Source organism: Molothrus aeneus, chromosome 6, assembly GCF_037042795.1.
Source record: "Molothrus aeneus isolate 106 chromosome 6, BPBGC_Maene_1.0, whole genome shotgun sequence".
NCBI lineage: Eukaryota > Metazoa > Chordata > Aves > Passeriformes > Icteridae > Molothrus > Molothrus aeneus.
Genome location: NC_089651.1, coordinates 9,088,935 through 9,113,419, shown reverse-complemented (window position 1 = coordinate 9,113,419; position 24,485 = coordinate 9,088,935). Strand labels below are relative to the sequence as shown.

The 24,485-nt window shown below is 62.0% G+C and overlaps 4 protein-coding genes across 5 annotated transcripts; 2 read left to right on the top strand and 2 right to left on the bottom strand.

Annotated features, from left to right (window-relative positions):
* Window positions 1–1,689: 1,689 nt before the first annotated feature.
* Window positions 1,690–4,050, bottom strand: LOC136557985 (membrane-spanning 4-domains subfamily A member 12-like). Its single transcript, XM_066552221.1, has 7 exons — window positions 3,946–4,050; window positions 3,618–3,737; window positions 3,235–3,291; window positions 2,992–3,123; window positions 2,539–2,652; window positions 2,372–2,455; window positions 1,690–2,108 (listed from the first exon to the last, which is right to left on the bottom strand). Exons 1-7 carry the CDS (start codon window positions 4,033–4,035, stop codon window positions 2,088–2,090), a joined length of 618 nt encoding a protein of 205 aa, XP_066408318.1. The 5' UTR covers window positions 4,036–4,050; the 3' UTR covers window positions 1,690–2,087.
* Window positions 4,051–7,634: 3,584 nt separating this feature from the next.
* On the top strand, window positions 7,635–8,918 carry MRPL16 (mitochondrial ribosomal protein L16). Its single transcript, XM_066552307.1, has 4 exons — window positions 7,635–7,716; window positions 7,975–8,040; window positions 8,145–8,293; window positions 8,386–8,918. Exons 1-4 carry the CDS (start codon window positions 7,635–7,637, stop codon window positions 8,869–8,871), a joined length of 783 nt encoding a protein of 260 aa, XP_066408404.1. The 3' UTR covers window positions 8,872–8,918.
* A 449-nt stretch (window positions 8,919–9,367) lies between these two features.
* Window positions 9,368–15,804, bottom strand: STX3 (syntaxin 3). The gene is made up of 11 exons (XM_066552126.1): window positions 15,775–15,804; window positions 14,323–14,400; window positions 14,144–14,243; window positions 13,975–14,049; window positions 13,789–13,856; window positions 13,205–13,313; window positions 12,950–13,023; window positions 12,723–12,857; window positions 11,725–11,835; window positions 9,609–9,709; window positions 9,368–9,428 (listed from the first exon to the last, which is right to left on the bottom strand). Exons 1-10 carry the CDS (start codon window positions 15,802–15,804, stop codon window positions 9,632–9,634), a joined length of 858 nt encoding a protein of 285 aa, XP_066408223.1. The 3' UTR covers window positions 9,368–9,428; window positions 9,609–9,631.
* Window positions 15,805–16,881: 1,077 nt separating this feature from the next.
* On the top strand, window positions 16,882–24,070 carry PATL1 (PAT1 homolog 1, processing body mRNA decay factor). 2 transcript variants are annotated; one of them, XM_066552027.1, is made up of 19 exons: window positions 16,882–16,961; window positions 17,427–17,538; window positions 17,623–17,834; window positions 17,917–17,991; window positions 18,553–18,747; window positions 18,836–18,937; window positions 19,110–19,199; window positions 19,335–19,546; window positions 19,619–19,708; window positions 19,832–20,015; window positions 20,993–21,116; window positions 21,205–21,302; window positions 21,386–21,445; window positions 21,552–21,700; window positions 22,024–22,183; window positions 22,353–22,502; window positions 22,882–22,973; window positions 23,116–23,265; window positions 23,445–24,070. In XM_066552027.1, the coding sequence occupies exons 1-19, from the start codon at window positions 16,947–16,949 to the stop codon at window positions 23,464–23,466; spliced, it is 2,292 nt and encodes a 763-aa protein (XP_066408124.1). In that variant the 5' UTR covers window positions 16,882–16,946; the 3' UTR covers window positions 23,467–24,070. The 2 variants fall into 2 exon arrangements, with proteins under 2 accessions (XP_066408124.1, XP_066408123.1); XM_066552026.1 differs by having other exon boundaries at window positions 17,914–17,991.
* Window positions 24,071–24,485: the final 415 nt, after the last annotated feature.

Below are 24,485 nucleotides of genomic sequence, written 5' to 3'. Positions count from 1 at the left end.
ACCAGCAGGGACACAAAACTCTGTGGTCCCTGCCACCTTCTATTCCCAGCTCCTAGAAGTCTCCACTCCCCCTGGATCTGCAAATTCCCACCTACAAATAAAAATATATTTAAAACCCCCACATTCCCACAGAGCCTTAAACGCTTATTCCAGCATTTTCAGGGAAAGCCACATCTAAACACTGGGATACTCCAGGAAAACAGACCCTGCTGCCAGTGGAAGAGGAGGAAGCCTCCTTCCCGGGAAACCACCACAGAGCTCGGATGGGGGGTGGAATGGCTCCGTGCTGGTCCCCATGGAGCCAGGAGAGGTCGGGATGCTCCGGAGCCGCAGGTGAGGAGCCGGGGCTGTAATGGGCTGTGGCCATGGGCTGAGCAGAGGCAGCCTGTTCATCCTGCTCCCCAAATCCCTGGGGCTTTTCCTACTGATCAGGCTCATTATTTTTTCAGAGCCGGGAACAGAAATAACTGACAGGGAGTGAATAATCCATGAGGCTTTGGCTGAGCAGCCGGAGCATTGTCAGAGAGCGTGGAAAGGAGAAAGAAAACACTGAAGTCACCCCAAAACCTCAGGGAATGTTCAAGGAGGAGGTCACTGATCCCACTCTGGCACTGGAGGGGAAATTTGGGATGGATCCTGTGCCCAGAAATTAAGAGGATCCTTCCCCAGAGCACTGGGAACTCACCAGGATGTTCCCATCCCTTGGAAAATCAGCACTGGGGTCTCTTTCCTCACCTCCATCCCACCTTTCCCTTCCATGGACTTGGGATGCTCCTTAAATACCTCGATGCTGCTGGATGCTCATCCCCACCTCATTAAACCCACCAGCATTCCTACAAATGCAGGACAATCAAGGGTAGAGCCGTAAATGAGCTTGTCAGGAGCTGACAAACCTGCTCCTGTTCAAAATGATCCCAGAACCCTTTGCCTTCCCTGAAAATAAAGAATTTTTTAGGAACTGCCGCACGGATAAGGTTCGGGAGCGCCCCTCAGCCCCATTCCCGCCTCCCAGGATGGTGGGAACAGGGAGCACATGACACCGGTGTCCCCGCGTCACCTCCCGGAGCAGCTCCAGCCCTGGGGCAGCTTCCCGGGTGGCGGCGGCAGAACCGGGATGCGCTGTGCTGGAGTCACCGGCGCCGCCGCCGGCTGCTCCAGCCACGCTAAATATAGCGGGACCGTGCTGGAATGGGGGGGTGAGGGGGGTTGGGGAGCAGAATTCCCCCCGGGAGACAAGGTACCCTGGTTTGGAGGGTGGAATTCCAGCAGGAGAGGGGATTAGAGGGGCAGAATTCCCCTCAGGTGAGCAGGAATTGAGGGATGTATGGGGACAGAATTCCTTCAGAATCAGGTACCAGGTTTAGAAGGATGGAATTCCCTCTGGAGAGGGGTTTTGAGGGGCAGAATTCCCTCTCGAGAAGGGTCTTGAGGGGCAGAATTCCCTCTGGAGAGGAGACACCAGGAGTTCAGAGGAGCAAAACTCCCTTGGGAGCAGATGCCAGGGGTTTAGGGGAGCAGAATTTCCCTCAAGGAAAGCAAGTAGGAGTTCAGGGGGAGGGCAGAATTCCCTCAGGAGAGAGCAAGTATCCCTAGATCAGGCAGGATGAGCCTCTTTCCTGAGGGGCAGCAGCTCTGTGAGGGGGAAGGGTAGCTTCCACGCTGAAAATTCCCAAATTCAGGAGACACAAGCCCGGAGAGAGCATTTATTCCCAAGAGAAGATGAAGCCAACAGGGGACGAGCCGAGGTAGATGCTCCAGTGACCCACCCGGCTCCCGGCACACATCAAGGTCACTCCAAACCACCAGGAATTCCTGAACCCCCACACGAGTGAACCCCAGCATCCCACCAGGGATTTACAGGCAGGAATTGCCCAAGATTTCCCCCCTGGAGAAGCCCCTTCCCACAGCAGCCAGCAAGTGGAGCCCCTCAGGCCAGGCCCAGGGGCAGAGGGGCAGGGAATTTGGGGGTGTCCCTGGCTTTTGGGGGGGACCAGCACTTCCCAGCCAGCAGCACAGTGGGAGGAGGATGCTGTAGCCCTGGGATTTAGGAGCGATGGAGGCAGGATCCCATTCCAACATCCTCCATGTCAGACTTCAGGAGCAGCCAGCTGCAAAGAGACCAGCAGGTGTTTTGGGAAGGGGACAGGATTTGGGGGGACCCTCCCCTCCCCAGCACCCACCACCCATGGGGGTTTGGGATCTCCTCCCCATTCCCAGAGCAGAGGGATGGATGCTCCAGGAGGCTCCCTGGGGATTGGGGTGGGATGTTTTCCCAGGGAAGGGACAGTGATGGCAGCAGGATAGGGACTGGCATCCCAGGAGCCATCCCAATGCTGATTCCACCCCTTATCCAGGCTATTCCCTGGATCACCTCGCTGTAGCTGGGAGGCTGAGGCAGCTCCGCCGGTGGCACGGCCAGATCCACACGGGTGGCACTGGGGACGATCAGCATGGCCTGGGAAACACCAGGATTATGGGAGATGCTGGGATTATGGGATGCAGCTTTTGGGACCCATCCCTGACACCCCCTCATCTTACCTCGTTGGAGCTGAGGCGGGTGGCCCGGCACCAGAAGTTGGCGGTGGCCACGGCGATGCAGAATTCCAGGATGGTGAAGATGAGCAGCACGATGGAAATCCCATTCCCTGCGAGCTCCAGGATGGGGAAAACCCCATCAGTCCCCCACCCCAGCAGCGCCCAGGAGGATGAATCCCACACAGGGCAGCATTCTGTGGCTCCCCTTTCCCCTCCCTCGGCATTCCCAGCTCCAAGGTCTCGCTCCAAGCCCTCCATGCCGCCGTTTTTACGGCTCATGGATGCTTCCAGGGGGTGACTCATCTCCCGAGGTACCAACTGAAAATAGGTCGCGCCAGCAGAGGAGAAACCGCCATCCCAACAGGGATTTGGGAAAGGACACCACACCCCTGGAGGGCCGGAGAAAAGGCCTCAGGGGAATTCCCGGGGCAGGAATTCCGGCAAGTGGGATTTTACCAGGACGAGATAGCTATAGTAGTTGAAGCTGGAGCGGTAGAGCCCGTTGAGGTTGAGGTCCACAATGAAGGCCACAATTCCCAGGAGGGCAAAGATGGCACTGATGACGTTCATGGTCTGGCTGCCCTTCACCTGTGGGCACCCAGGGGGTTTTGAGGGGGGTGGCAGAGCCCCCTAAAACCCCAGAGGGACACCCCACCCACCCCACGGCATCATTCTCGGTGTGCTCCCAGGAAAACTCACCGCGCATTCCGTGGGGCTCTTCTCGGCGCCGATGGAGAGGCACCCGGAGATGATGAACTGCAGCAAGAGAGATGGGGCTCAGCTGGCACTGAGGGCACCCCAGGCACCCCAAACCTGCCCAGAGGTGGCACTAACGGGGCGCAGGGGACACAGTGACACCCCTGCCCTTGTTCTCAAGCCGCCGAGGCCTCAGGAGCCGCAGGTGCATCATTCCTGGTGGGCATCCCTTCCAATGGGTGTCCCACCTGCTGGCATCCCCCCCAGCAGGATTCCCTTCCCTGTGGGCATTGTTCCCTGGCAAGACCCCCTTCCCGGTGGGCATCCCACCCCCCCCAGGCATTCTTTTCCCGGTGGGAATCCCTTCCCAGCCCCCTGGCACGCACCGACACGCCGCCCAGGAAAGGGATCTCTCCAATGACGAAGACAGAGGTGTAGACATTGGTGAGCGTGGTCAGGACGATCCCGAAGCCGATGTGCAGGAATCCCGTCATAATCTGGATGGTCTGGAAGAGCGGGATGAGCTGGAATGGGGTCAACTCAAGCCCCCCCCGCCCACAGAGCCACCCTGGGGTTGGGGGATGCCTTAATCCCAGGGCCTCTCCAGAGGCACAGCACCCCCCGAGGGAACTGCAGGAATCCCCCGGGAAGGGGCTGAGGGGGCATTTTCCAAGCGTTTCTCCCCACGAACTCCCTCCGACCCCCCAGACTCACCCCCATGACGCGGTTCTTGCCCTTGGGCAGGGTCTCCGCCGTGTACATGACGGCGCGGCTGCCCAGCCGGAGGCTCCCCATGCCCTGCATGAGGAGAGCGGGGGGCACCGGGACCCCCCGGAGCAGCCCCGGTCCCCACCGGGGCCGCCCCCACCCCACCCCGCCACAGCCCGCGCCCATTGGCTGAGCACCGTGACGTCAGCGGCTGCGGCTTTCATCCCCCCCGGGGCACCGCCCAGCCCACGGGGGGACACAGGGGAACGGAGGGGACAGCCCCCCAAAACCCGGGGAGGGGCGGGAAGTGGGGCTGCGTGGAGTGGGAAGTTGCTCCGTGGGGTCCCCTAGCTCCGTGGGCAATTGCCAGTGTTGCCCCCCCGTTCCGGGCAGGGCTCCAGGACACCGTGTTCCCCCCGCCGGGAAGAGCTGCTCATCCCAAACCCTCACTCAAGGGAGTCAAGGAAATCGGGGTGCCAGCCCTGCCCTGAAAGCCCCCACTCCCCAAGCTGCGTGCGCCCCCCTCATTCCCGCTCCACGCCGGGTTTACAGGAGCGCAGAAAAGGAAGGAAAAAAAATAGAGTAAGGAAAAAAAAAAGAAAATGAGAAAAAAAAAAAAAAATCAAAACCACCCCGCAGCGAATTCCTGGAAGAAAAATCCATCAAGGGCCATTAGGCTCCTGCGGCTCCTCCCCGCAGAGCGGGGGCACGGGCGGGGGCAGGGGCGGCACCAGGACGGAGCTGGGCACTGCCCAGGCGTGATTTCCCCTGCATCTCCTTCCCCAGGAAGGGGTGGACCTGAATATCCCGGACCCCTGCTGCAGGAGGGGAGGAGTAGAGGGGGTCCCCCACACTTTCCTCCCAAACTGTCTTCGTTCCCCATTTTTAGGGCGTCCAGCCCCGAGGAGAAGGAGCCAAGAGCTCCAGGCAGAAGATTAAACCTGAAATCAGGGAATAATGAACACCCTGGGAATGAGAAGGACACACGATACCACCCTGTACCCCAAAATTCATGGAGGACACCCCTGTATCCCATCCTGATCCCGACAACACTACACCCCCCTGCCAGGAATCCCTCATGGAGAGATCCCATCATGGGGGCCACAGGGAGGCTCAGAGCTGCAGATCCCGAGAGGAATCCGGGGCTCTGGGAGGGATCCCCATTTCCCTGGAGCAGGAACATTCCATAGGGAGGGAGAAGGGCCTGCTGCCACAGCCAGGAGTCCTCTGGCCAAGTGCAGGATGTTCCTGTGCTGGATGCTGTGGGAAGAAGCAGAATTGGGGCTGGGGGTGTCACCCAACTCAGAGCAGGTGACAGAAAATCCATGGGGCTGACAGGGTCCCCTCACTGCCACCCTACACCCATCAGGGACACACGGTGTCCCCATTCCTCACCTGCAGGGTGGTCCCCATCCCTGTCACCATCCCTGCCAGCGTGGGTCACCCCACAGCCACACCCCAGGACAGCAGCCAGCACCGAGAGCCACATGTGGCCACTAGTGACAGAGACTGGCACGATGAGTACACACAGGGCTGTGACAGGGATTTGGGGAGCCCCATAGTCCTTCTCCCCAGGGAGGGCAGCCAGGTGCCCCAAACACCCCCTCACCCAGAGCATCCCGTGCAGGGCTGGGGCTGCAAGGAACAGCACAAAAGACATTCCCCTAGGAGCCTCCTTGGGGATAGGGAAACCAGAGAGAGCCAGCCCAAGTAATGGCTTTAACAGCTGGGAGGAGGGTGCTGGCCACAGGGGAAGCTGGGTGGTGCAGGCCTGTCCCTTGCACCCACCTGGGGCTTGTTTCCAGAGTCTCCCAGGGATTTGATCCTGAACACTCTTCCCACCTTGCCCAGCAGGAAACTCTGTGAGGAGAGCAAGCCCTGCTCAGCAGCAACCAAAGCACCCATGTGTGATCCACAGGATTCCTATCCTGAATCTAAAGCCAACTATTGGGAAGGAAGGAACCCTCTTGTCACAGTGAGATGGCCCCACAGAGTATCACCACACAATTTCAGAAAGCTTCAACGCACACAAAGCAACACCTCACCACCTCAGAAGGCCGCAAGCATCTGCCCTCCCTCTTTGTTAGCCCAGCCTTTTATCCCCTCCTGTTGATGCCCGGCACCTGTGTGCCCTCTGCTCCCTTTGGGGGTTGCTCAGTGCCCCTGGCCACTCCCTGGCTCATTGCTGTCAGTGCTGCTCACAGCTGAGCCCATTGGGGATGAGGCTGGGCCAGCCCCACTCCTAGTTACCACACTGTGTGCCTACACCCCATCCCAGCCCAAACTCGGTGCTGTGGGGAAATGCCGATTTATTTAAAACACAGCATCCTCAGAAGCATCTGAGCAGCCAGCAGGGGCCTCATCCTGCTTGTAGGAGCCCCCCGGAGGTGGGGGAACTCCAGCTCCCGTTGCTTCTGGAGGATCTTCTCTGACTCGGAGCGGCTCGGCCGCCCTGCAGCGCTGCGGGAGCTGTGGGTTGGGCTCCAGGGGCTCCGGGACGCTTCCTGCTGTGCCGCCCGCCGCTGGGAGTTCCTCACGGGAGCAGGCCGCGCTCCCAGCTTCACTTCCAGGCTCTTCTTGGCCACGTGCATCCTCAGGGCCGAGCGGGCCCCGCTGATATCCGCGGAGCCGGCGGAGCTGCAGGACCTGTCCGCGGCCTCCTCCGCGTCCGGGCAGCTCCCGCCGGGGCTCTCGGAGCCGGGCAGGCTCTCGGAGGAAGGGGATGACGCTTCCCCCTGCCCCAGCCGCTCCTGGGATCGCCGCACTGCCAGGGGCTGGGCTCTCAGCTTCACTTCCAGGCTCTTCCTGGCCACGTGCATCCTCAGGGACGAGCGGCTTTTCCTCATGCCTGCGGCTGTGAGGGAGCAGTGAGATCTGTCCATGGCGCCTTCTCCAGCCGGGGTCCGGCAGCTCTCGCCGAGGCTCCGGGAAGGATGGAGGCTCCCGGAGGAGCAGCAGGGCAGGTGGCCTTGCTCCAGCAGCTGCTCCAGATCCTCCCACGATAGCTGCCACATCTCCGAGTCCCGCGGGAAGGACACCTCGGGCCACAGCGGCGTCACCAGGTCCTGCAGCTCCCGCGCCGCTGTCACACAGGGAGTGCAGCAGGGGCCGCAGCCGCAGGGGATGTACAGGGGGCTGTCGGGGGCAGCCGGGCCCTGGGGAGGGGCCCGGATCCCGAGGTGCTTCCGCGCCTTCCAAATGCGGGTGGCCAGCAGGATGGCCGTACTGGCCACCAGCAGGACGAGCGAGGGGAGCAGGAAACTCATGGCTTCATCCGTGTCCCATCGTGGCCGCACTGGGAGCCAGGGGTGGTGGCACGTGTCCTGTAGAGACAGCGTGCTGATGTCACAGTGCTGCGGGTGGGACACCTGTGTGACATCACAGCCCCGCCTCGCCCCGGCGCTCACCCCTTTTGTGACGTCACGGCCGCAGATTGCCCATCCCGAATCCAAACCCAGCGCTGTGCCAGCTGCTGGGAAGAATATGAAACCTATCCCTATAAACCAGCACACCAGCCCAGCACAAAGGCTGGGAGCACATCCAGGCCACTTCCAGCACCTCCCTCGGGACCCTCGGGGGTGACCCCCGCCCGGTACGGGGCTGGGAACGGGATGCGCCGTGTTTCCATGCGGAACTAATGTCCCCACCGCGTTTCCCGGCCGGACCGCGGGCGGGGCGTATTTGAGAACGGACCAATGGCGGCGCCCTTGCGGCACTTCCGGCGTGTCCCGGCGATGTGGCGATGGCGGCTCCCGGGGCTGCTGCGGGCCGGGGGAGGTCAGGGGGGCTTGGCCGCGCTCCGAGGGGCCGCCCGCGCCTTCTAGGGGGTTCAGACGGCCGGGGGGACCTTCCCGGGCGCCTGAGGCTGGCTGGGAGGGCTCGGGCGGGCCGTGGAAGGGCTGACACGCGGGAGGTACCGAGGGCTTGGTGGGACTCCCGGCTGGGCTGTGGTGGCTTGAGAGCGGGAAGGGGAGGCCCCGCGGGGTCCCTCCTCCTCTCCCGGCCCTGCCCTAGACCCCCCGCTCTGTCCCGCAGGTCCCGGCGGCGTCGCGGTTCCCTGGGCGGGGCTGAAGAAGTGGACGCTGCCCCCGGATTACAGCGGTGAGGAGGATGGACGGCGGGAGATCCCCGCAAGGGGAGGCGGGGGCACTGCCCGGTGTGTTCCCGGAGATCCCGGGGATGCTGATCCTGGTGTTCCCCGGCAGGGATCACCATCCCTGAGAAGCCGAAGCTGAAGTTCATGGACAAGGTGCCGGCGGTTCCCAAGGTCCGGCGGGAGCCGCGGCGGCTCCGTGACATCCGCGGCCCGTCCCAGGTGGCCACCGACTTCACTCAGGGGCAGTACGGGATCCTGGTGAGCGGGAACAGGCTCGGAACGGATCGGGGGGAGTGTTCCAGAGGCCGGGATTGCGTGTCCCTGAGCTGTCCCACCGTCTGCCCCCACAGGCTTTGGGCGGGGGGTACCTGCACTGGGGCCACTTCGAGATGATCCGCCTGACCATCGGGCGCAGCATCGATCCCAAATCCATGTTCGCCGTGTGGCGAGTGCCCGCCCCCTACAAGTCGGTGACGAGGAAAAGCCTGGGGCACCGGATGGGCGGCGGGAAGGGCCCTATCGACCGCTACGTGACGGCGGTGAAGAGCGGCAGGCTGGTGGTGGAGGTGGGCGGGCGCTGCGAGTTCGGGGAGGTGCGGCCCTTCCTCGACCGCGTGGCCCAGAAATTGCCCTTCCCGGCGGTGGCCGTCAGCCGGGAGAGCCTCCAGGAGATGCGGCGGGAGGAGGAGCAGAGGAGGCTGGACAACCAAAACCCCTGGACTTTCGAGCGTGTGGTGACCTCCAATATGTTGGGGATGAGGAAGTACCTGAGCCCCTACGACCTGCGGCTCAAGGGACGCTACTGGGGCAAGTTTTTCCTGAAGCACAGGGTGTGAGGAGCGGCTGGATGGGATTCCTTTTGGGATTAAACTTTTCCACAAGAGCCTAGAGTGGGTTTTGGAACTGGGAATGCAGGGCTGGGGGATAAATGGGTCAGGGTTTGAAGCACAAGGCTCTTTATCCTGAAGTGGATTTTAGGGCTGGGAGCATCCCGAGGGATCCATGGATCAGGTCAGAGCCAGGAGGCAGAGTGTGGGTGAGCTCTTTATTGAGGAGGAAGGCTCCAGCATGGGTGGCTGCACATCCAAGGAGCTCCAAGCACAGGGAGAGGCTCCTCCGGCCGCCCCGGCAAGGCAGAGCCCTGTATCCCCCCCCGGGAGGGACATGGCCCCTCTGGCCACTCTGTGCCACCGAGGAGGGGCTGCTTGTCACAGCGGCCACCGACTGTCACCTGAGAGGAGGAGGAGGAGGAGGGTGCTGGGAGGGCAGCAAGGAGCACAGTGGGTGGGCTCCACTCCTCCAGGGACACGTGGGATGTCCTCAGGGATCGGGGCTGGGCCAGGGTCTCTCCCGTGGATCATCCGGGCAGGGGGGCGGGAGGGGGAAAGGCCACCTGTGACAGGGAGGAGGGTGAGGTGACACTCAGGGAGGGGACATGACTCCCAGTGCCATCCCCATCCCTCCCCAGCGTGGCACTCAGGGTGAATCCAACCCTGGCAAGGCCTGAACCCACTCCCTGGGATTGGGGGGCACCAGGGACCCCCTGTGCCACCCCCAGCCCTGTCCCTGTCACCTGGAGGGCAGCGGGTGGGGAGCTCAGGCGAAGATGCTCCCGATGCTGGATGCCAGGATGATGGCGAGGATGATGCAGCACAACATGATCATGATCTTCTTCTGCTCGGGGAGAGAGGGAATGTGAGGCAGGGACACGGCTGGGGAGGGGACAGGGACAGGGAATGGGCTGGGCAGGAGGACAGGGTATAAGGATGGGGCTGGGGAGGGGAGCAAGGAATGGGGAGCAGGACAACAAGGATATGGGCTGGGTAGTGGGGAGAAAGGATAGAGATAGGGCAAGGGACAAAGACAGGGGCTGGGGAGGGTGCAGGGAAGGTGGCAGGGCAGGTGTGAGCTGGTTCTGTGTGGCACAGGGAGGTGACAGTGCCAGCGTGCCCTGGGACGGGTGACCAAACACCGTGACTTACCCAAAAACTTGGTGGGGGGGGACAGTGTGGACAGGGCCCGGGAGCTGGGGGTGTCCCCAGCCCCGCGCTTCCTCCTCGTGTCCTACAGCACCGGGAAACGGGGCCGGTGCAGCCCCCAGATCCCCGGGCACCGGTAGCCGAGCCGGAGCCGTGCCGGCGGCTTTGGGCGCTCCCGGAGCCAGCACGGAGAGGAGGCGCAGGGCGGGTTCGGCGGGATTTTATTACAGCGGGAGTTAAATATCCATGATCAACACATCCTCCCGCCCGGGCATCAAAGCCAAGAGGGGGCGGGGACAGCTCCGTCTGTCACAGCGCGGGGACAACAAACCACGCTGGTGCCACCAAACCCCGTGTCCTGTCCCTATTCCCGCCCTCGTTCCACCGGGATGCCCGCGCAGGTGAGCGTCCGGCCCTTGGATTTGTGTCCTTGTCACCCCTCGCAGCGTCCCCACGGACGGAATCCTGTCCCCTTCCGTGGGGACATGAGGGGCAGATCCCAGGGATTGGCAGGACGGGCGGGAAAGGCGGCGGTGTTGGAGCCGGCGGCGGGAACCGGGATACGGAGGGCTGGGAGCAGCAGGTCCGGGAGGAGCAGGGAGAGGAGGGGTCCAGGATCAGAGCCGGGGAGGATCCCGCCGGGAGGTGACATCGCTGGGATGGTCGGGAGCGTCTGGAGGAGGGAAAGGGGAGCTGGAGGAGAGGGGACGGGGACTGCAGCAGGAAGGGGGGAGCGGGGATGGCAGAGATGGATGCAGGGAAGAGACAAAATCCAGAGCCTGGAGCAACACGGACCCCCAAAGAACACAGACCCTCAAGCACTGCAGACCCCCAAAAATGCAGATCCCAAACAGCACAGAGCCCTGAGCACCAGAGACTCCTGAGCATCACAGACGCCTGAGCACTGCAGACCCCAAAAACACAGACCCCAAAGCACCAGAGATCCCAGACATTGCAGACCCTCACAGAACACCCCCAGCACCGCAGACCCGAGATCACCAAAGCCAGAAGGCAACACCCCCAGCCCCAAATCCCAAAGCACTGGAGCCCCCAAAGCAGGAGATGGCATTGGGATCCCCCAGGGCTCTGTGTCCCCGCAGTGGGGGTCCCCTGCCCCCCAACACTTACAGACTCCCGCCCCAGGGGCTATTTCGTGTTCAGCCCCACCGAGAGTCCAATGATGAGGGCAACTGTCCCCAGCAAGAGCACGGCCACTGCCACCAAAGTCAGCAGCTTCTGAGGGAACAGGGGCGAGTTGGGGGTGGTGACACCTGTCCCGTGTGGGGGGACACAGGGGCAGCGAGGTGCTGCAAAGCCCTGGAGATGGGGCAGGAGGGGCTGAGTCCTCACCAGTCCATCACACCTGAGGGTGGGAGGGGGCTCAGGGGGGGCAGTGGGACAGAGAGGGACAGAGCTGCCAGCCTCCCATGGAGTCACTGGGGGCAGGTGGGAGTTGTTGGGGTCAGCTGGGGGATAGGAGGGGTGGCTGAGTGGGACAGGAGGTGACTGAGGGAAATAAAGGGATCTCAGGGCTGCTGGAGGATATGGGGAGGTGCTGGGAACAGTGGGATGTGAAGGCACAATGAGGGTCAGAGGGGACAAGACTGGGAGTACCTCTGGAATGCGGGGGGGGTGCAGTGGGGACATTGGGAGGTGCAGAGGGCACATTGGGGGCTATGCAGGGGACAAGGGGCTGTCAGTCTGTCTCACCCTCCTGGCCTCACTTTGGTACTTCACAGCCTTTTTGGTGTCAGCCACAGCCCGTTCCACGAATCCCACAGACTGGTCCATGTTGTTCTCTATGCGGTCGATCATGGCTCCCTACGGAGCACCCGGGGGACACAGAGAGAGGAGGGGACACTGAGAGCACCCCGGGGTGCTGGCACCCACCCACCTGGCACCAGATCATCTCTGTGCTCTGCTCCAAGTGCTTGGCTCTGCGTTATCCAGCAGCCCACCCTGGGGGAGAAGAGACAGGTGACACAGTGAAGACACGGTGACACAGCCCCACAGCACATGGCAGGCCCACACACGCAGGTACTCACCCATCCCTGGGGCACACAGCGGCTCCTCGCGTGGCATGGGGGACAGAGAGGGGCTGAGAGAGGGGACAGCACCACCACAGAGTGGGGGACACGCCTGTGTCCCCTCCAGGCCACCACGGGGTGGTGGGTGGCTCCATGGGAACACGTGCAGTGGTCACACCCCAGCCCATATTGCTCCATGCCTGGACCCCCCTGTGCAGGTCCCTGGGCCACTCCATGGTCCCAGGCAAGTCCCTGCGACCCCACACTCAGGTCCCTGTGACCCCACACTCAGGTCCCTGCTTGTCCCTGGTCACCCTATGCACAGGTCCCTGCTCGTCCCTGTGACCCTGTGCCCAAATCCCTCATGGCTCACATCCATGTCCCCATACACAATGGGGTCATCCCTGTGACCCCATACCCAGATTCCTCCTTGTCCCCATGCTCAGGTCCCTGTTCACACTGCCCACAGGCCCCTGCTCATCCCTATGACCCCATGGCCAGGTCCCTGCCTGTCCCTGTGACCCCATGCCCAGGTCTCCGCTTGTCCCCCTGTCCCCACAGCCGGGTCCCTGTGTGTCCCTGTGTCCCCATGGCGAGGTCCCTGCATGTCTCTGTGTCCCTGTGGCCAGGTGCCTGCATGTCCCCGTGTCCCCATGGCCAGGATCCTGCGTGTCCCCATACCTGGTTCTCCACCAGCATGGCAATGTCTACGAACATGTCGTGGAGCTCCTTGATGCTGCTCTCCAGGCGCACGATGTCCTTGTGCCGCCCCTCGATCTCACTCAGCGCCTGCTTCGAGATCTGCGAGTCCATGATCTATGGGGACAGGGACAGGGACACGTCAGCAGGGAGGCCTGGCCCTGGGACACACCCCCGTGTTCCCTGGTGTCCCCCACGTCAGGGCTCACCCCTGAGGTGAAGATGGAGGGGTTCCCACTCTCCAGCATCTCCTCCAGCTCCTCATCCGTCGTGTTCTTGCCGGCTGTGGGCACGTGGGGAGAGGTGGGAACAAGCCCCGCCCAGTCGGGATAAGGGGTGGGGTCTGTATGGTCTGGCTCCTCCCACTTGACTAAACTTGGTCAAATGGGAGAGGCCTGTGTGAGTTGGCTCCTCCCACTCCATGGAGGAGGTGGGGTTTGATGCCGGGGCTCTGGGTCACGCACTGATTTCCAGCTGGCGCTGGATCCGGCCCTTGCTCCGCTCCCGGAAATCCACCTGCGCCTCGTTGTACTTGGTCATGACATCCACGAACTTGCGGGACAGGACCGAGTGCTGGGGACAGGGACAGGGTCGTGAGGATGGGGACAGGGACACCCAGGGCATGGTGGGACCCTGGGGGGCTGGACCTGGTCCTGGGGACAGGGACATGGAACACCCGAGGCATGGCATATCCCCATGGGCCACTCTCACAGGGGACAGGAGTGAGGACAGAGGTGTGACACTGCCCAGGGGACAAGGTGAGGGGGTGGGGGTAGGGATGGGAAGTCACATCAGTGATACTGGGCATGGTGTGTTCCTGGTCCCAGGATGGACAGGACAACATGATGGGAGTGGGGACAGTGGCATGAGACCCAGGGGACCCGGGATGTGGCATGTCCCAGAACAGGGCAACAGGACAGAGGGTTGGGGACAGGACAGAGGGACACTAAACCTGGGATCACAGAGTGCTGTTGGGGACCCCTGGATATGCCACATCCCCAGCTCATGGGGGGCAGGATGGGACCTGGGGACACTGGCCTGAGCTCACCTGGGACTTGCGTATCCGGAGGTCGGCGGAGGATCGTGCCTCGTCCTGCTCGATGTTCCTCTCCATGCCTAGAGAGAGACAGACCTCAACCCGCCAGGAACCTTTCCCACTGCCAGCCCCCATGGTCCCAGAGTGCCAGGGGGACAGGGACACCCATGACACGGCGGTGGGGACAGGGCCACTCACTCTTCAGCTTGTTACGGACACTGTTGGCCATTTTCTTGATCTCTGTCGTCAGCTGCTCCAGGTCATCTTTGGTCTCTGCGGGATCACAGGTGTGAGCCACCGTGGGAATGTCCCCAGGGAGGGTCCCTGTGACCAGGGGAGGCTGTGGGGACACTGTGACAGCACTCACTCTGCTCTGGGATGGGGGCTGAGAGGATGATGCTGTAGAGCTTCTTGGCTTCCTCCACGTTCTCTGAGATCTTGTCGATGTTCTGCCGGGTCTCCTCAATCTGGGCAGGCCCGGGAGGTTTTTGGGGGGGTTAGGAGGCAGCCCTACACCCCCCAGCCCCACTCCCAGCCCTCCCTCACCTCCGAGAAGAACTCATCCATGAAGGCCGTGTTGTCCACGGCGATCTCCAGCTCCTCCTCATCGTCTGCATCCTGCTTCTGTTGGGATACAGTGCTCAGGGGGGACCCTGTGCCCTGCCAGCGCCCCCAGACTCCCCCCCGGGGGTGACAGGGGCACAGGGGGAGCAGCCATGGGGATGTGGTGGCACAGGGGGGACATCTGCAGCGGGGGAGAGCAGGGGGGGCCGAGCCCAGCTCACATCTGGCCACACGTGGCTGGGAATTAAGGGATTGCTGGGCTCGGCCAGAGGGAGGGAACGGGGACAGCGATGGGATGGGGACAGGACAGGGTTTATGTCCCAAACCGTGGCCCCACGGCGGGTCTGGGGCAGCCCTGGGGGGCACGAAGGTGGCTGCTGCCCCTCACCCTGGTGTCATGCCCAGGCCCCCCTCCATGTGCTCCCAAATCCAGCCCTTCCCAAATCTCAACTTCAGCCCTTCTTCCTGCCCTCACCCCCTCAGCTCCACCAGTACCCCGGGGGTGCTGTTGGGGTGTCCTGGAGATGGGGACAGACCCCAGGCTGGGACCCCCCACCCCCCTCCTCCTGCTGCTGGAGTAAAAATAAAATTAATCCCTTCGCTCCCCCCCGAGGGCTTTATCTGATGGCTCCATAATCCCGCTAAATCCCTGCCAAGCCTCCCTGCCATGCCTAGGGGCCCGGCTGGGAGCTGGGGGCCTGCTGGGACCCCCACGGACCGAGGGGAGCAGGGGGAGCCCCCCGGGAGTGCCTGGGGGGAAGTGGGGCCCCAGGCAGAGCGGAAAAGGGAGAAGGAAGCGGCGCTGGTGGTGGGAACACAGGAACATGTGGGGTGCAGAGTGGGGAAGTGTGGGGTGCAGAGTGGGGCGTGGGCACCCCAAATCCACCGCCATCCCTGCGGGATGGACACCCCACACAGGCCAGGGGGTGCACCCCATGGTGTGGGGGGACAGGACTCGGCTGGGGAGGTCACATCACCCCAAAACACCCACTTGTGCCCCCAAACCTCACAGGGATGACCCCCCGGGCCCTCCCAGCTGACCCCCCCGTTGGAGGCGGACTCAGGGTGCCCCACCTGCTGTGGGGTCACCCCCGTGACACCCCGCGCACAGCAGGGTGGGGTCTCGGTGCCATCCCCCCCGTGGTGTCCCCACCCACCAAGGATTGGGGTGTCCCTGAGACCCCAGCCCACCATGGGATAGGGCCTGAGCTCCCCCCATCCCCGTGACACCTCCAGCACCATGGGGTGGCGTTTCGGTGACATCCACCCCGTGACGTCCCCATCCACACAGACTTTGGGGTCCCCTCTCCCCGTGATGCCCCTGCCCGCCATGGGGTGGGGTCTCGGGGACCCCCATCCCAGTGTCACCCCTTTTCCTGAGGGGTTCCCCTGGGGGTGTCCCCTGTCCCCTGCCCACGCCGGGGGTCCCCTCACCGCCTTGAGCTGCTCCAGCCGGTCCTTCATGGTGCCCCCGGAGGCTGGGGGGGCGCGGGGGGTTCCCCGTCCTCGCCCAGCGCAGGGATGGGCGATGTCACCCTCGGTCCTCGCCGCTCGGCCAGGCCTCCTACATCCAGGCGAGGTGGCGGGTGGCCCTGTCCCCTGTGCCTGTCGCCAAGGCCGGGGCTGTCCCTGCGCTAATCCCCAGTGACGGGCACAGGGAAGGCGCCGAGGGGAGGGACGAGCTGGAGCCGCCCCTTCACCTGGGACACGCGGGGACACCGGACCCGCCGCAGACGGCGGCTGGGGGTGGCCCCCGGGCCCCCCGGGAGGTGACAGAGGTGGGCTAGGGTGTGGGTTTGGAGGCTATGAGGAAGCTAGTCTCCCTCGGGGGTCACACGGTGAGGACGTGTCACCCCCTGCCACGTGTGGCTGCAGCGGGAGCAAGTCTGGGGACAGGGAGCACGGCTGGGGACACGGCAGTGGGTGTGGGTCACAGCTGGGGACACGGCTGTGGGTGTGGGTCACAGCTGGGGACATGGCTGGGTTCGGGGAGCACGGCTGGGGGAACGAGGCTGTAGATAGGAGTCACATCTGGGGACACAGCTGTGGATTCGGGACACGGCTGGGGGACACGGCTGGGCATGAGCAGGCACAGGGGACGACAGCTTGAGGACACGGGTGCAGTTAGGGGACACAACTGAGCGTCGTGACTGGGGAAAGGGGTCCCGGCCTGGGGAGGCACGGCTGGGGACAGGGGACACGGGTGGGGGACATGGCTGTGGATGGGACACGGGTGGGGGACATGGCTGTGGATGGGACACGGCTGAGGACAGGGCTGGGCGGGCACTGCTGCGGCTGTGGATGGGGTGACACTGGCTCTGGGGGTGACACTGGGGGTCACGGCTGCGGGCGGAGTCATACGAGTGTCACCGCTGTGCGCGGGAGAAAAAGGGACACTGCCCCTTTAAAACACACAGGCGAAGGGGGCGTGGTCTATAGTGAGCGTGGTCCGAGTTGGCCCCACCCCACGCGCACCGGGCGGGTGGGACGCGGGGCGGTGGCGGCGATAACGTCATGCGGCTGCGCCCGCGGCGGCGCATGCGCGGCGGGGCCCGGGGCCTGGTCGGGCGGCGCGGAGCCTGCGGGCGGGGGGCGCCGGCGCCGCCATGTTCCGGTACCCGGTGAGCGGGGAGGGGCCAGGGGGGGCCGGGGCGGGCGGGGCCCCGCGGGGCCTGCGGTAGAACCCTGCTGGGACGGCACCGGGGCGGTGTAACGGGGTGGGGGGGGTATAACGGGCTGGGGCGGGGGAAGTAAAATGAGTTGGGGAGGGCGGCTGCAGAGGGGGTCTGAGGGGCTGGGAGGGGGCTCCAGGGTGGCAGAAGGAGTCTGGGAGACACTGGGGACCTGGAACGGACTGGGGGAGCCTATAACGGGAGGGGTCACTCTCTAGGTGTGGAGGGTCATTGGGGAGATGTAATGGCTTGGGGGAGTCACTGCATAGGAATAATGGGTTGGGGGGATTCCCAGGGGTGGATAATGGAACTGGGGGGGATATCGCTGGTGGGGGGTTGTATTGTATAGGTATAATGGGCTGGGAGATCGTCAGGGAGGTCCAGTGGGGCTGACCCCGTTCCTGGCTGTCCCAGTCCCTGGAGGACTGCCCGCTGGACGAGGATGAAGATGCCTTCCAGGCCCTGGGGGAGGAGGATGAAGACATCGACCAGTTCAACGATGACACCTTCGGGGCCGGTGCCGTCGGTGAGACCCTGCGTGTCACCCCCAGAGCTCCCTGACCCCACAGGTGCCCCCGGCCCACGCCCCTCATCCTGTGCCCCCTCGCAGATGATGACTGGCAGGAGGCCCACGAGCGGCTGGCGGAGCTGGAGGACAAGGCCAGCTCAAGCCGGGAGCCGGATGGTCCCGTTGGGAATGACGGGGACGTCCTGGGCGATCCCGAGGACGCGCTGGCCGAGCGGCTGACGCGCCTCGTCATCGACAGCGAGCTGGAGGACCCGGCCATCATGCAGGCCGTGCACACCAGGGATCCCCCGCAGGTGGGAGCGGGCAAGGGGATCCAGGGGGATGTGGGGATGGATCCCACGGCACTGTCCTGACTCTCCCTGTGCTCTGCAGCAGCCTGGAGGGCTGAATTCCAGCATCTGGGACAGCTCAGCCATGCTGCGGCGCATCCGGGGGCCGCTCCTCGCTCAGGTAGGGTGCTGGGGGGCAGGGGGCTCTTCCCTGCTGATCCCAAATGCCTGTGGGAGCCTGCTGGGTGGGATAGACTGGTCCTGGGATAGTGGAGTGTCCTGCTTCCCTCCTGTGTGTCTGTGACTTGTGGGGGACCCTCATAGCTGTCACCGCTCAGACCCTGGAGGGGTGGGATGATGGAGTTCTGCTGTTCTGGGATGCCTGGTGATGTCTGAGGGATTTCAGGGCTCCTAGCAGGATTTGGGAATGTTGATGCCTGGAGGCAGAGGATTTTTGTGTTGTTGTGGTTTTAGTAAGAGTCAGGCTTTGAAGTGCTGCGTGTCCAACCCTCTGCTGGCTCTGCCAGGCTGGGAGGTGACCCAGAATTCCCGCCCCACGCCCTATTATCCCAAACGGGATGCTCTCGGCAGTCTGGGTGCTCTGGGAATGCCCAGCCTCACGTGGAGATCCCAGGGAAGTGCAGTGGGAGGTGGAGAGCTGGCAGGAGGAAGGGAGGACACCGACCCTTGTCCGTGTCCCAGCCTGTGGCTCCGGGGGGGTGTCCCTCCCGTTCTCCTGCAGGAGATGCCGTCGGTGTCCGTGCTGGATTATGCCCTGCCCCAGAGGCCTCCGCAGGCTCGGGATGAGGAGCGGGATCCATCGGAGCGGGCGCTGCCCCGGCGCTCCTCCTCCCCCATCATCGGGAGCCCCCCGGTCCGGGCCATTCCCATCGGCACCCCACCCAAACAGGCCGCCATCCCAAACTTCAACCAGCAGGTATCTCCTCGCTTCCCAGCTTCCCACTGCTCCCAAGGGTGGAAGCTGCTTCCCAGGGGAAGTGACTGTGCCACTTGTCTCCCCCCAGATCCTGTGTCCCAAGCCTGTCCACATCCGAGCTACCATGCAGCAGCGTTATCCCGCTCCCTATGGAGAGAGGATGTCCCCCAACCAGCTCTGCAATGTTCCGGTATCCAGCTTTCCCTCCTCCATCTTTTTGGGGATTGATGACCAGTCCTCCCAAAACCTCCCTGTGGTCCTGTGGCTGGTCCCCACCCCATGGAGCTTGGCCATCCTGGGGTTTGTCCCATCTGCCAGTCATGGTCTGTGACTGGGGTCCCTTTTCCCAACTCTTTCCCCAGAATTCCTCCCTCCTGGGCCACCCGTTCCCCCACAGCGTCTCTCCCGTCCTCACACACCTGCAGAGAGCCCAGCTGCTCGGAGGAGCCCAGGTAAAGCTCCTTCCTGTGCTTTATCCCACCTTTCTCTCTGCGTGCCTCCAGGACCTGGCACTCCATGGCACTTACTGGCCATCCCAGATCCTTTTCCCACCTGGCTGACTCCAGGTGTCCTCTCTGCCCCCTCAGGCCGGCCGAATGTCCCCCAGCCAGTTTGCCCGTGTGTCGGGGCTGGTGGGGAGCCCGCTGCCCTCGGTGAACCCCAAGCTGCTCCAGGGCAGAGTTGGGCAGATGATGTCCCCAGCCGGAGGGTTCCGTGCCTTTTTCGGGGCTCCCCCCGCCCCGCCCCCCTCGCAGCTGCCGCACCCTCCGGGCCCCGGATCCCACCTGCAGAACCTGAGGTTGGTGCTATCCCTGTCCCAGCGTCCCAGCTGCCCCCTGCCTCCCTCCCTGACCGTTCCCGCCCTCCCCAGGCCACAGCCCCAGATGTTCCGGCCAGACACGACCCACCTGCACCCGCAGCACCGCCGGCTCCTGCACCAGCGGCAGCAGCAGAACCGCAAGTGAGTGCAGGGCCGGGGCCGCGCGGCACGGGGACGTGTCCTGCTTCCGGGGTCACCTGTCCCCCCTCTCTGTCCCTTCCTGTAGCTCCGGTGTGCTCACGGGTGCCCTTCTTCTCCTGCCAGCCAGCACCGGAGCCTCAACGGCTCTGGGGGGGACCGAGGGGGCCACCGGAGCAGCCATCAGGAGCAGATCCGTAAGGATCCCTACGCCAACCTCATGCTGCAGCGGGAAAAGGACTGGGTGTCCAAGATCCAGATGATGCAGCTGCAGAGCACTGATCCCTACCTGGATGATTATTATTATCAGGTACTTGGAGCAGCATCTTCCCCCTGGCCATTGGATATTGGGTGGGAAGGGGATGTCAATCCAGGGAGAAGGGCAGTGGGTTGTCTTCCTCCCTGGAAGAGGAAGGCAAAGGGACAGGGTGGGATCAGCGTCCCTGGGAACAGCTGACTCCTTTTTGGGTGGGATTTCCAGGAGTGAGGAGATGTTGGGGTACACTGGTTTCATAGGTCTGGGATAACAGGAGAGCAGCTCCTCTCCATCAGAAGTGTGACAGAGCCAGGATAAAACCCCTGGAATGAGACAAGGGAAATGCTAAATGGAAAACTCAAGAGAGATCCTTGTCAGGGAAAGGCTGACTTTGGTCTGACTGCGAATGGTGGTGGTGAACCCTGTGGGAATCCAAGCAATGCAGTGGAGAAGGTGGATAGGGAGGGATTGCTCCTGCTTTTTTCCAGTTTGGGAATAAGGAATGTCAGACAGTGCTGGGAAAGGCCAGACTTGGAGCAGACAGAGCAAGCTGGGCTGTTTGAGGATCCCCAGGGAGAGAGGGAAATGTCTAGGATGGACACTGGGAGACTGAATGGGGTGGGAGAGCTATGGCTCCTCTCCTGAGCTGGCAGAGTTTTTTTTGGGATCTGTGGGTGAGCTGGTCCCAGTAGAGAAGAGGAACTGGTGCAGGATGTGAGTCAGCAAAGCTCTGCTGTTACAAAATAGGGTGGATGGGGTGGGGAGGTCCTGGCATGGTGCCAATGGATCAAGGCAGGCTAACTGGGATGTGCTGGGAAGGACTGGGAACCCCACACGGAGAATGGGTTTGTCATTGTCCTGAGAGAGGGCTGAGGAGAGCCTCGACCTCTGTCATCCTGAGGGATGGGAGAGGAGGATGGGCTCAGCTGTGGCTTAAATTATGATGTTGAGAAGATGATGGAGCTGAGGACAGGAAGATTTCCAATGGCTTTTTGGGAGAAGGCACTCAACATTTCCTCCCCCTGCCTCAGAATTACTTCCAGAAGCTGGAGAAGTTGGCAGCAGCCGAGGAAGTGCACGGTGACGGTCCCAAGAAGGAGCGCACTAAACTCATCACCCCTCAGGTGGCCAAGCTGGAGCACACCTACAAGCCAGGTAAAGCCCTCCAGCAGCCCCAGGGCTCCTTTTATCCAGGAATTGAGGGGACTCATCCCTCGGCTTCCCTGCTCCCTCCTTCCTGCAGTGCAGTTTGAGGGCTCGCTGGGAAAGCTCACCGTCTCCAGTGTCAACAACCCCCGGAAGATGATTGACGCCGTGGTGACGTCCCGCAGCGAGGATGATGTGAGTTCCTCCTGGCCTTCCTCCCTTCCAACAGCCCTGTGGCTGCTTCCCACAGCCCTGATTCCCTCTTCCCTCCCCGGCAGGAGACGAAGGAGAAGCAGGTTCGGGATAAGAGGCGACAGACTCTCGTCACCATTGAGAAGGTGAGGTTAAGGGGGATCGTCCCGACCCTCAGAGGTCCATGGTGGGATAAAAAGTGGGCCAGCCCCACCATTCCATGGTTCTCTGAGTGATCCATGCTTCCTGCAGACGTACAGCCTCCTCCTGGACGTGGAGGACTACGAGCGCCGCTACCTCCTGAGCCTGGAAGGGGAGCGGCCAGCCCTGATGGGAGAGAGGAAGCAGAAGATATGTGACATGTATGACAATCTGAGGGGGAAGGCACCTGGGCAGGACAGGTGAGCGGGATTTGGGAGCTCCACCACTCTGGGACCACTGAAACCAGTTTTCCATGGATCTGTTTGGGTCTTGCAGGGGGCTGAAGTAACCTTTCTTTAGCCATTTTACCTTCACTGTGGTTACAAAGTTACAACTTCCATCCTCTCCCTCAGGCAGAGTTGAGGATTAGGGGTGTCTTTTCCGTGTAGTTTTTCCCACCTGAGGGATGTTTTTTCAGGCGCACCAGGTGTGTTTTCCACCTGGTGCTGGGGCAGATCCAGCCATGGGATAACCCTGGGATGCTCCCAGGTGAGGGTTGACACCTTCCTCCCTCCCTGCTCAGGCCGAGCGATGACCACTTCATGCAGATCATGTGCATCCGGAAAGGAAAGCGCCTGGTGGCCCGGATCCTGCCCTTCCTGGCTCCGGAGCAAGCAGCCGATGTGCTCATGGCCACAGCCAGGAACCTGCCCTTCCTCATCAAGAAGGATGCTCAGGATGAGGTGAGCTTCCAGAGGCTGGGAGGGTCTTCAGGGTGGCAGTTCCTGCCTTTCCTGGGAGGCAGGAAAGGTCCCAGAGGTTTGGAGGGCCCTGTGTGGGAGAAGCTGTTTGCAATTCCAACCAGGCACAGGGAAAGGTGAGGAGCTCCCAACTGTGTTCCTTTCTCCACAGGTGCTTCCCTGCCTCTTGAGGCCCTTTTCCCATGTCCTCTACCACCTTCCCTTGGGAACAGTCACCAGCCTTGTGCAGCAGCTCACGAACCTACCTCAGAGCTCCGCCGCTCCCACCAACCTGCACCTCACTGCTGTGCTCCAAAACAAGGTGCTCCTCATTCCCACCCCTTCCCAGCCTTGGGAATTGCTCCAGCAGCCTCTCAGCACTGTTCCCCTCGCTAATTAACGAGGGTGTCTGGCACATTAATTAATGGTCTGAGGTGGCCCCGGGCTCTACTTCAGCCTGGCAGCAGCTTCTGGGTCTGTCCCACTGTGCTCCATGCTCCAGTCCTGGAATCTAGGAATTTGCTCCAGTAAATCCCTCCTGGGCTGGGAGTGGTCTGTGGCCTTTTCTTCCTCCTCCTGCAAAGGCAGCCAGGGATCTTCCTCCTCGTGCCAGCATTCCAGGAGGGTTGGGAAGTGTTGGGGATTCTCCAGCTCTCTCAAGGAATGCTTGGAGGTGACTGATCCCCTCCCTGTTCCTACAGTTTGGTCTGTCCCTGCTGTACCTGGTCCTGAGCCGAGGGGAGGAATTGCAGAGCTCGGACACGAACACAGAGCTGATGCAGGACAACCAATGGTAACTCCCTGTCCTGGGCTGGGGTGCTCCTGCCTGGACTGTCACCACATTCCCAGCCCTTTGGGGTGGAAAAGGCAGCCTCCATGCTCCTGGAACCCCCACAGCACTCACTGCTCCCTCCTCCCTCCCATTTTTCCGGCAGGACGGAGCTGATGCTGATGGCAACCCGGGAGCTGCTGCGGATCCCTCAGGGAGCCTTGGCAAAGCCCGTGTCCATCCCCTCCAACCTGATCTCCCTCTTCTCCCGCTACGTTGACCAGCAGAAGCTGAACCTGCTGGAGACGAAATTGCAGTGAGTGCCAGCCCTCTTTTCCCATGGGAATGTGGCCCTGTGCCACCAGGGGACTGGGAGAAAGGGGAAACCAGAGGTGGGGGTGCAGCTGGAGAAGGATTGGAGTGGGGAAAAGCAGCTTGGGGAGAGGGGAATTGCTACCTCCCTCTGATCTCAGCACTGATGTTCCCTGGTTCCAGCTTAGTGCAGGGGATCCGGTAGATCTCCGTGGCTCCTCGCCACCACTGGAATGTTCCAGAGGAAGGAAGGAAGGAAGGATGGATGGATGGAGGGCACACGGTTCACCCCACACCCCCCCCGACGCCCGGCCTGGCACATGGGGCGCATCTACCCCCCCAATCCCTGGATCAGCAGGAAGAGGGGGACGTTTGGCTGCTCCCCCCTTTCCCACAAAGTGCTGCCTTTCCCTGCTGCTCCCACTTTCCCCACGACTCCCTCTGCACCCCAGAATCTGCTGCTTCCCCCCCAAACAGACACACACACACACACACACACACTACTGAGGATCCCGGGGAGCAGGGAGCCCCTCGCTCCACATCCATGGCCAGGGGTTCTCTGCTCGTTCCCTGCTCCTTCTCCAGCCCTTTCCACAAGCACTGAGCTCTGCTTCCTGCCCTTCCCCACACTTCACACACTTGTTTCGCACACTTGCCTCGTCTTCCCAAAATTCGGCTCCTTCCCTCTCCCCGGGATCAGCCCAGCAGCTCCGGGGCGAGGGGCACAGCCGGGTCTCTGTCCCCTCCAGATCAGATCCGGGTGGCTTCAGCTGTGCTGCTCCTCGGGAAGGTGGTGGTTGGGGGATAAATTTACCTTTTTTTTTTTTTTTTTTTTTTTTTTTTTTTTTTTTTTTTTTTTTGCTTTTAAAAAGAAAAAAAAAAAAAACCAAGAGATTTGCACATCTAGGGATTTTACACCCCGGAATTCTTCCTGGCATTAACCAGCCCGTTCTTCTGCTCCCAGCCCTTTCCCTGTCCTTTTTCTCTGACAGATCAAGTGGAGAGTTCATTTATTATTTTCATTTTATTTTATTGCTTTTTTTCCTGCTTTTTTTTTCTGGTTTTTTTTTTTTTTCTTTTTTCCCCTCTGTTTTGCTTTCTTTCTTAATTTCATTTGCTTGCAGTAATTTTTTTTTGTTTGGTTTTTTTCCCTTCCCTGTTCCTCCCAGTTTTTGGTTCTGGTTAATGAGAATAAAGTTTCTAAATTTACATTTTTATAGGGTA

Bases quoted from the DNA above. Each gene is read 5' to 3' on its own strand.
- LOC136557985 (XM_066552221.1), bottom strand. From the start codon at position 4,035: ATGCAGGGCATGGGGAGCCTCCGGCTGGGCAGCCGCGCCGTCATGTAC. The intron at 3,124-3,234 runs GTGAGTTTTCCT...GGGTGCCCACAG, and splicing joins AGAGCCCCACGGAATGCGCG to GTGAAGGGCAGCCAGACCAT. The intron at 2,653-2,991 runs GTAAAATCCCAC...CCCATCCTGGAG, and splicing joins ACTATAGCTATCTCGTCCTG to CTCGCAGGGAATGGGATTTC.
- MRPL16 (XM_066552307.1), top strand. From the start codon at position 7,635: ATGGCGGCGCCCTTGCGGCACTTCCGGCGTGTCCCGGCGATGTGGCGA. The intron at 7,717-7,974 runs GTCAGGGGGGCT...TCTGTCCCGCAG, and splicing joins GCTGCTGCGGGCCGGGGGAG to GTCCCGGCGGCGTCGCGGTT. The intron at 8,294-8,385 runs GTGAGCGGGAAC...CTGCCCCCACAG, and splicing joins AGGGGCAGTACGGGATCCTG to GCTTTGGGCGGGGGGTACCT.
- STX3 (XM_066552126.1), bottom strand. From the start codon at position 15,804: ATGAAGGACCGGCTGGAGCAGCTCAAGGCG. The intron at 13,857-13,974 runs GTGAGTGGCCCT...GTCTCTCTCTAG, and splicing joins TGTCCGTAACAAGCTGAAGA to GCATGGAGAGGAACATCGAG. The intron at 11,836-12,722 runs GTATGGGGACAC...GGTGCTCCGTAG, and splicing joins CCATGCTGGTGGAGAACCAG to GGAGCCATGATCGACCGCAT.
- PATL1 (XM_066552026.1), top strand. The intron at 19,200-19,334 runs GTAAAGCTCCTT...CTGCCCCCTCAG, and splicing joins AGCTGCTCGGAGGAGCCCAG to GCCGGCCGAATGTCCCCCAG. The intron at 19,547-19,618 runs GTTGGTGCTATC...CGCCCTCCCCAG, and splicing joins TCCCACCTGCAGAACCTGAG to GCCACAGCCCCAGATGTTCC.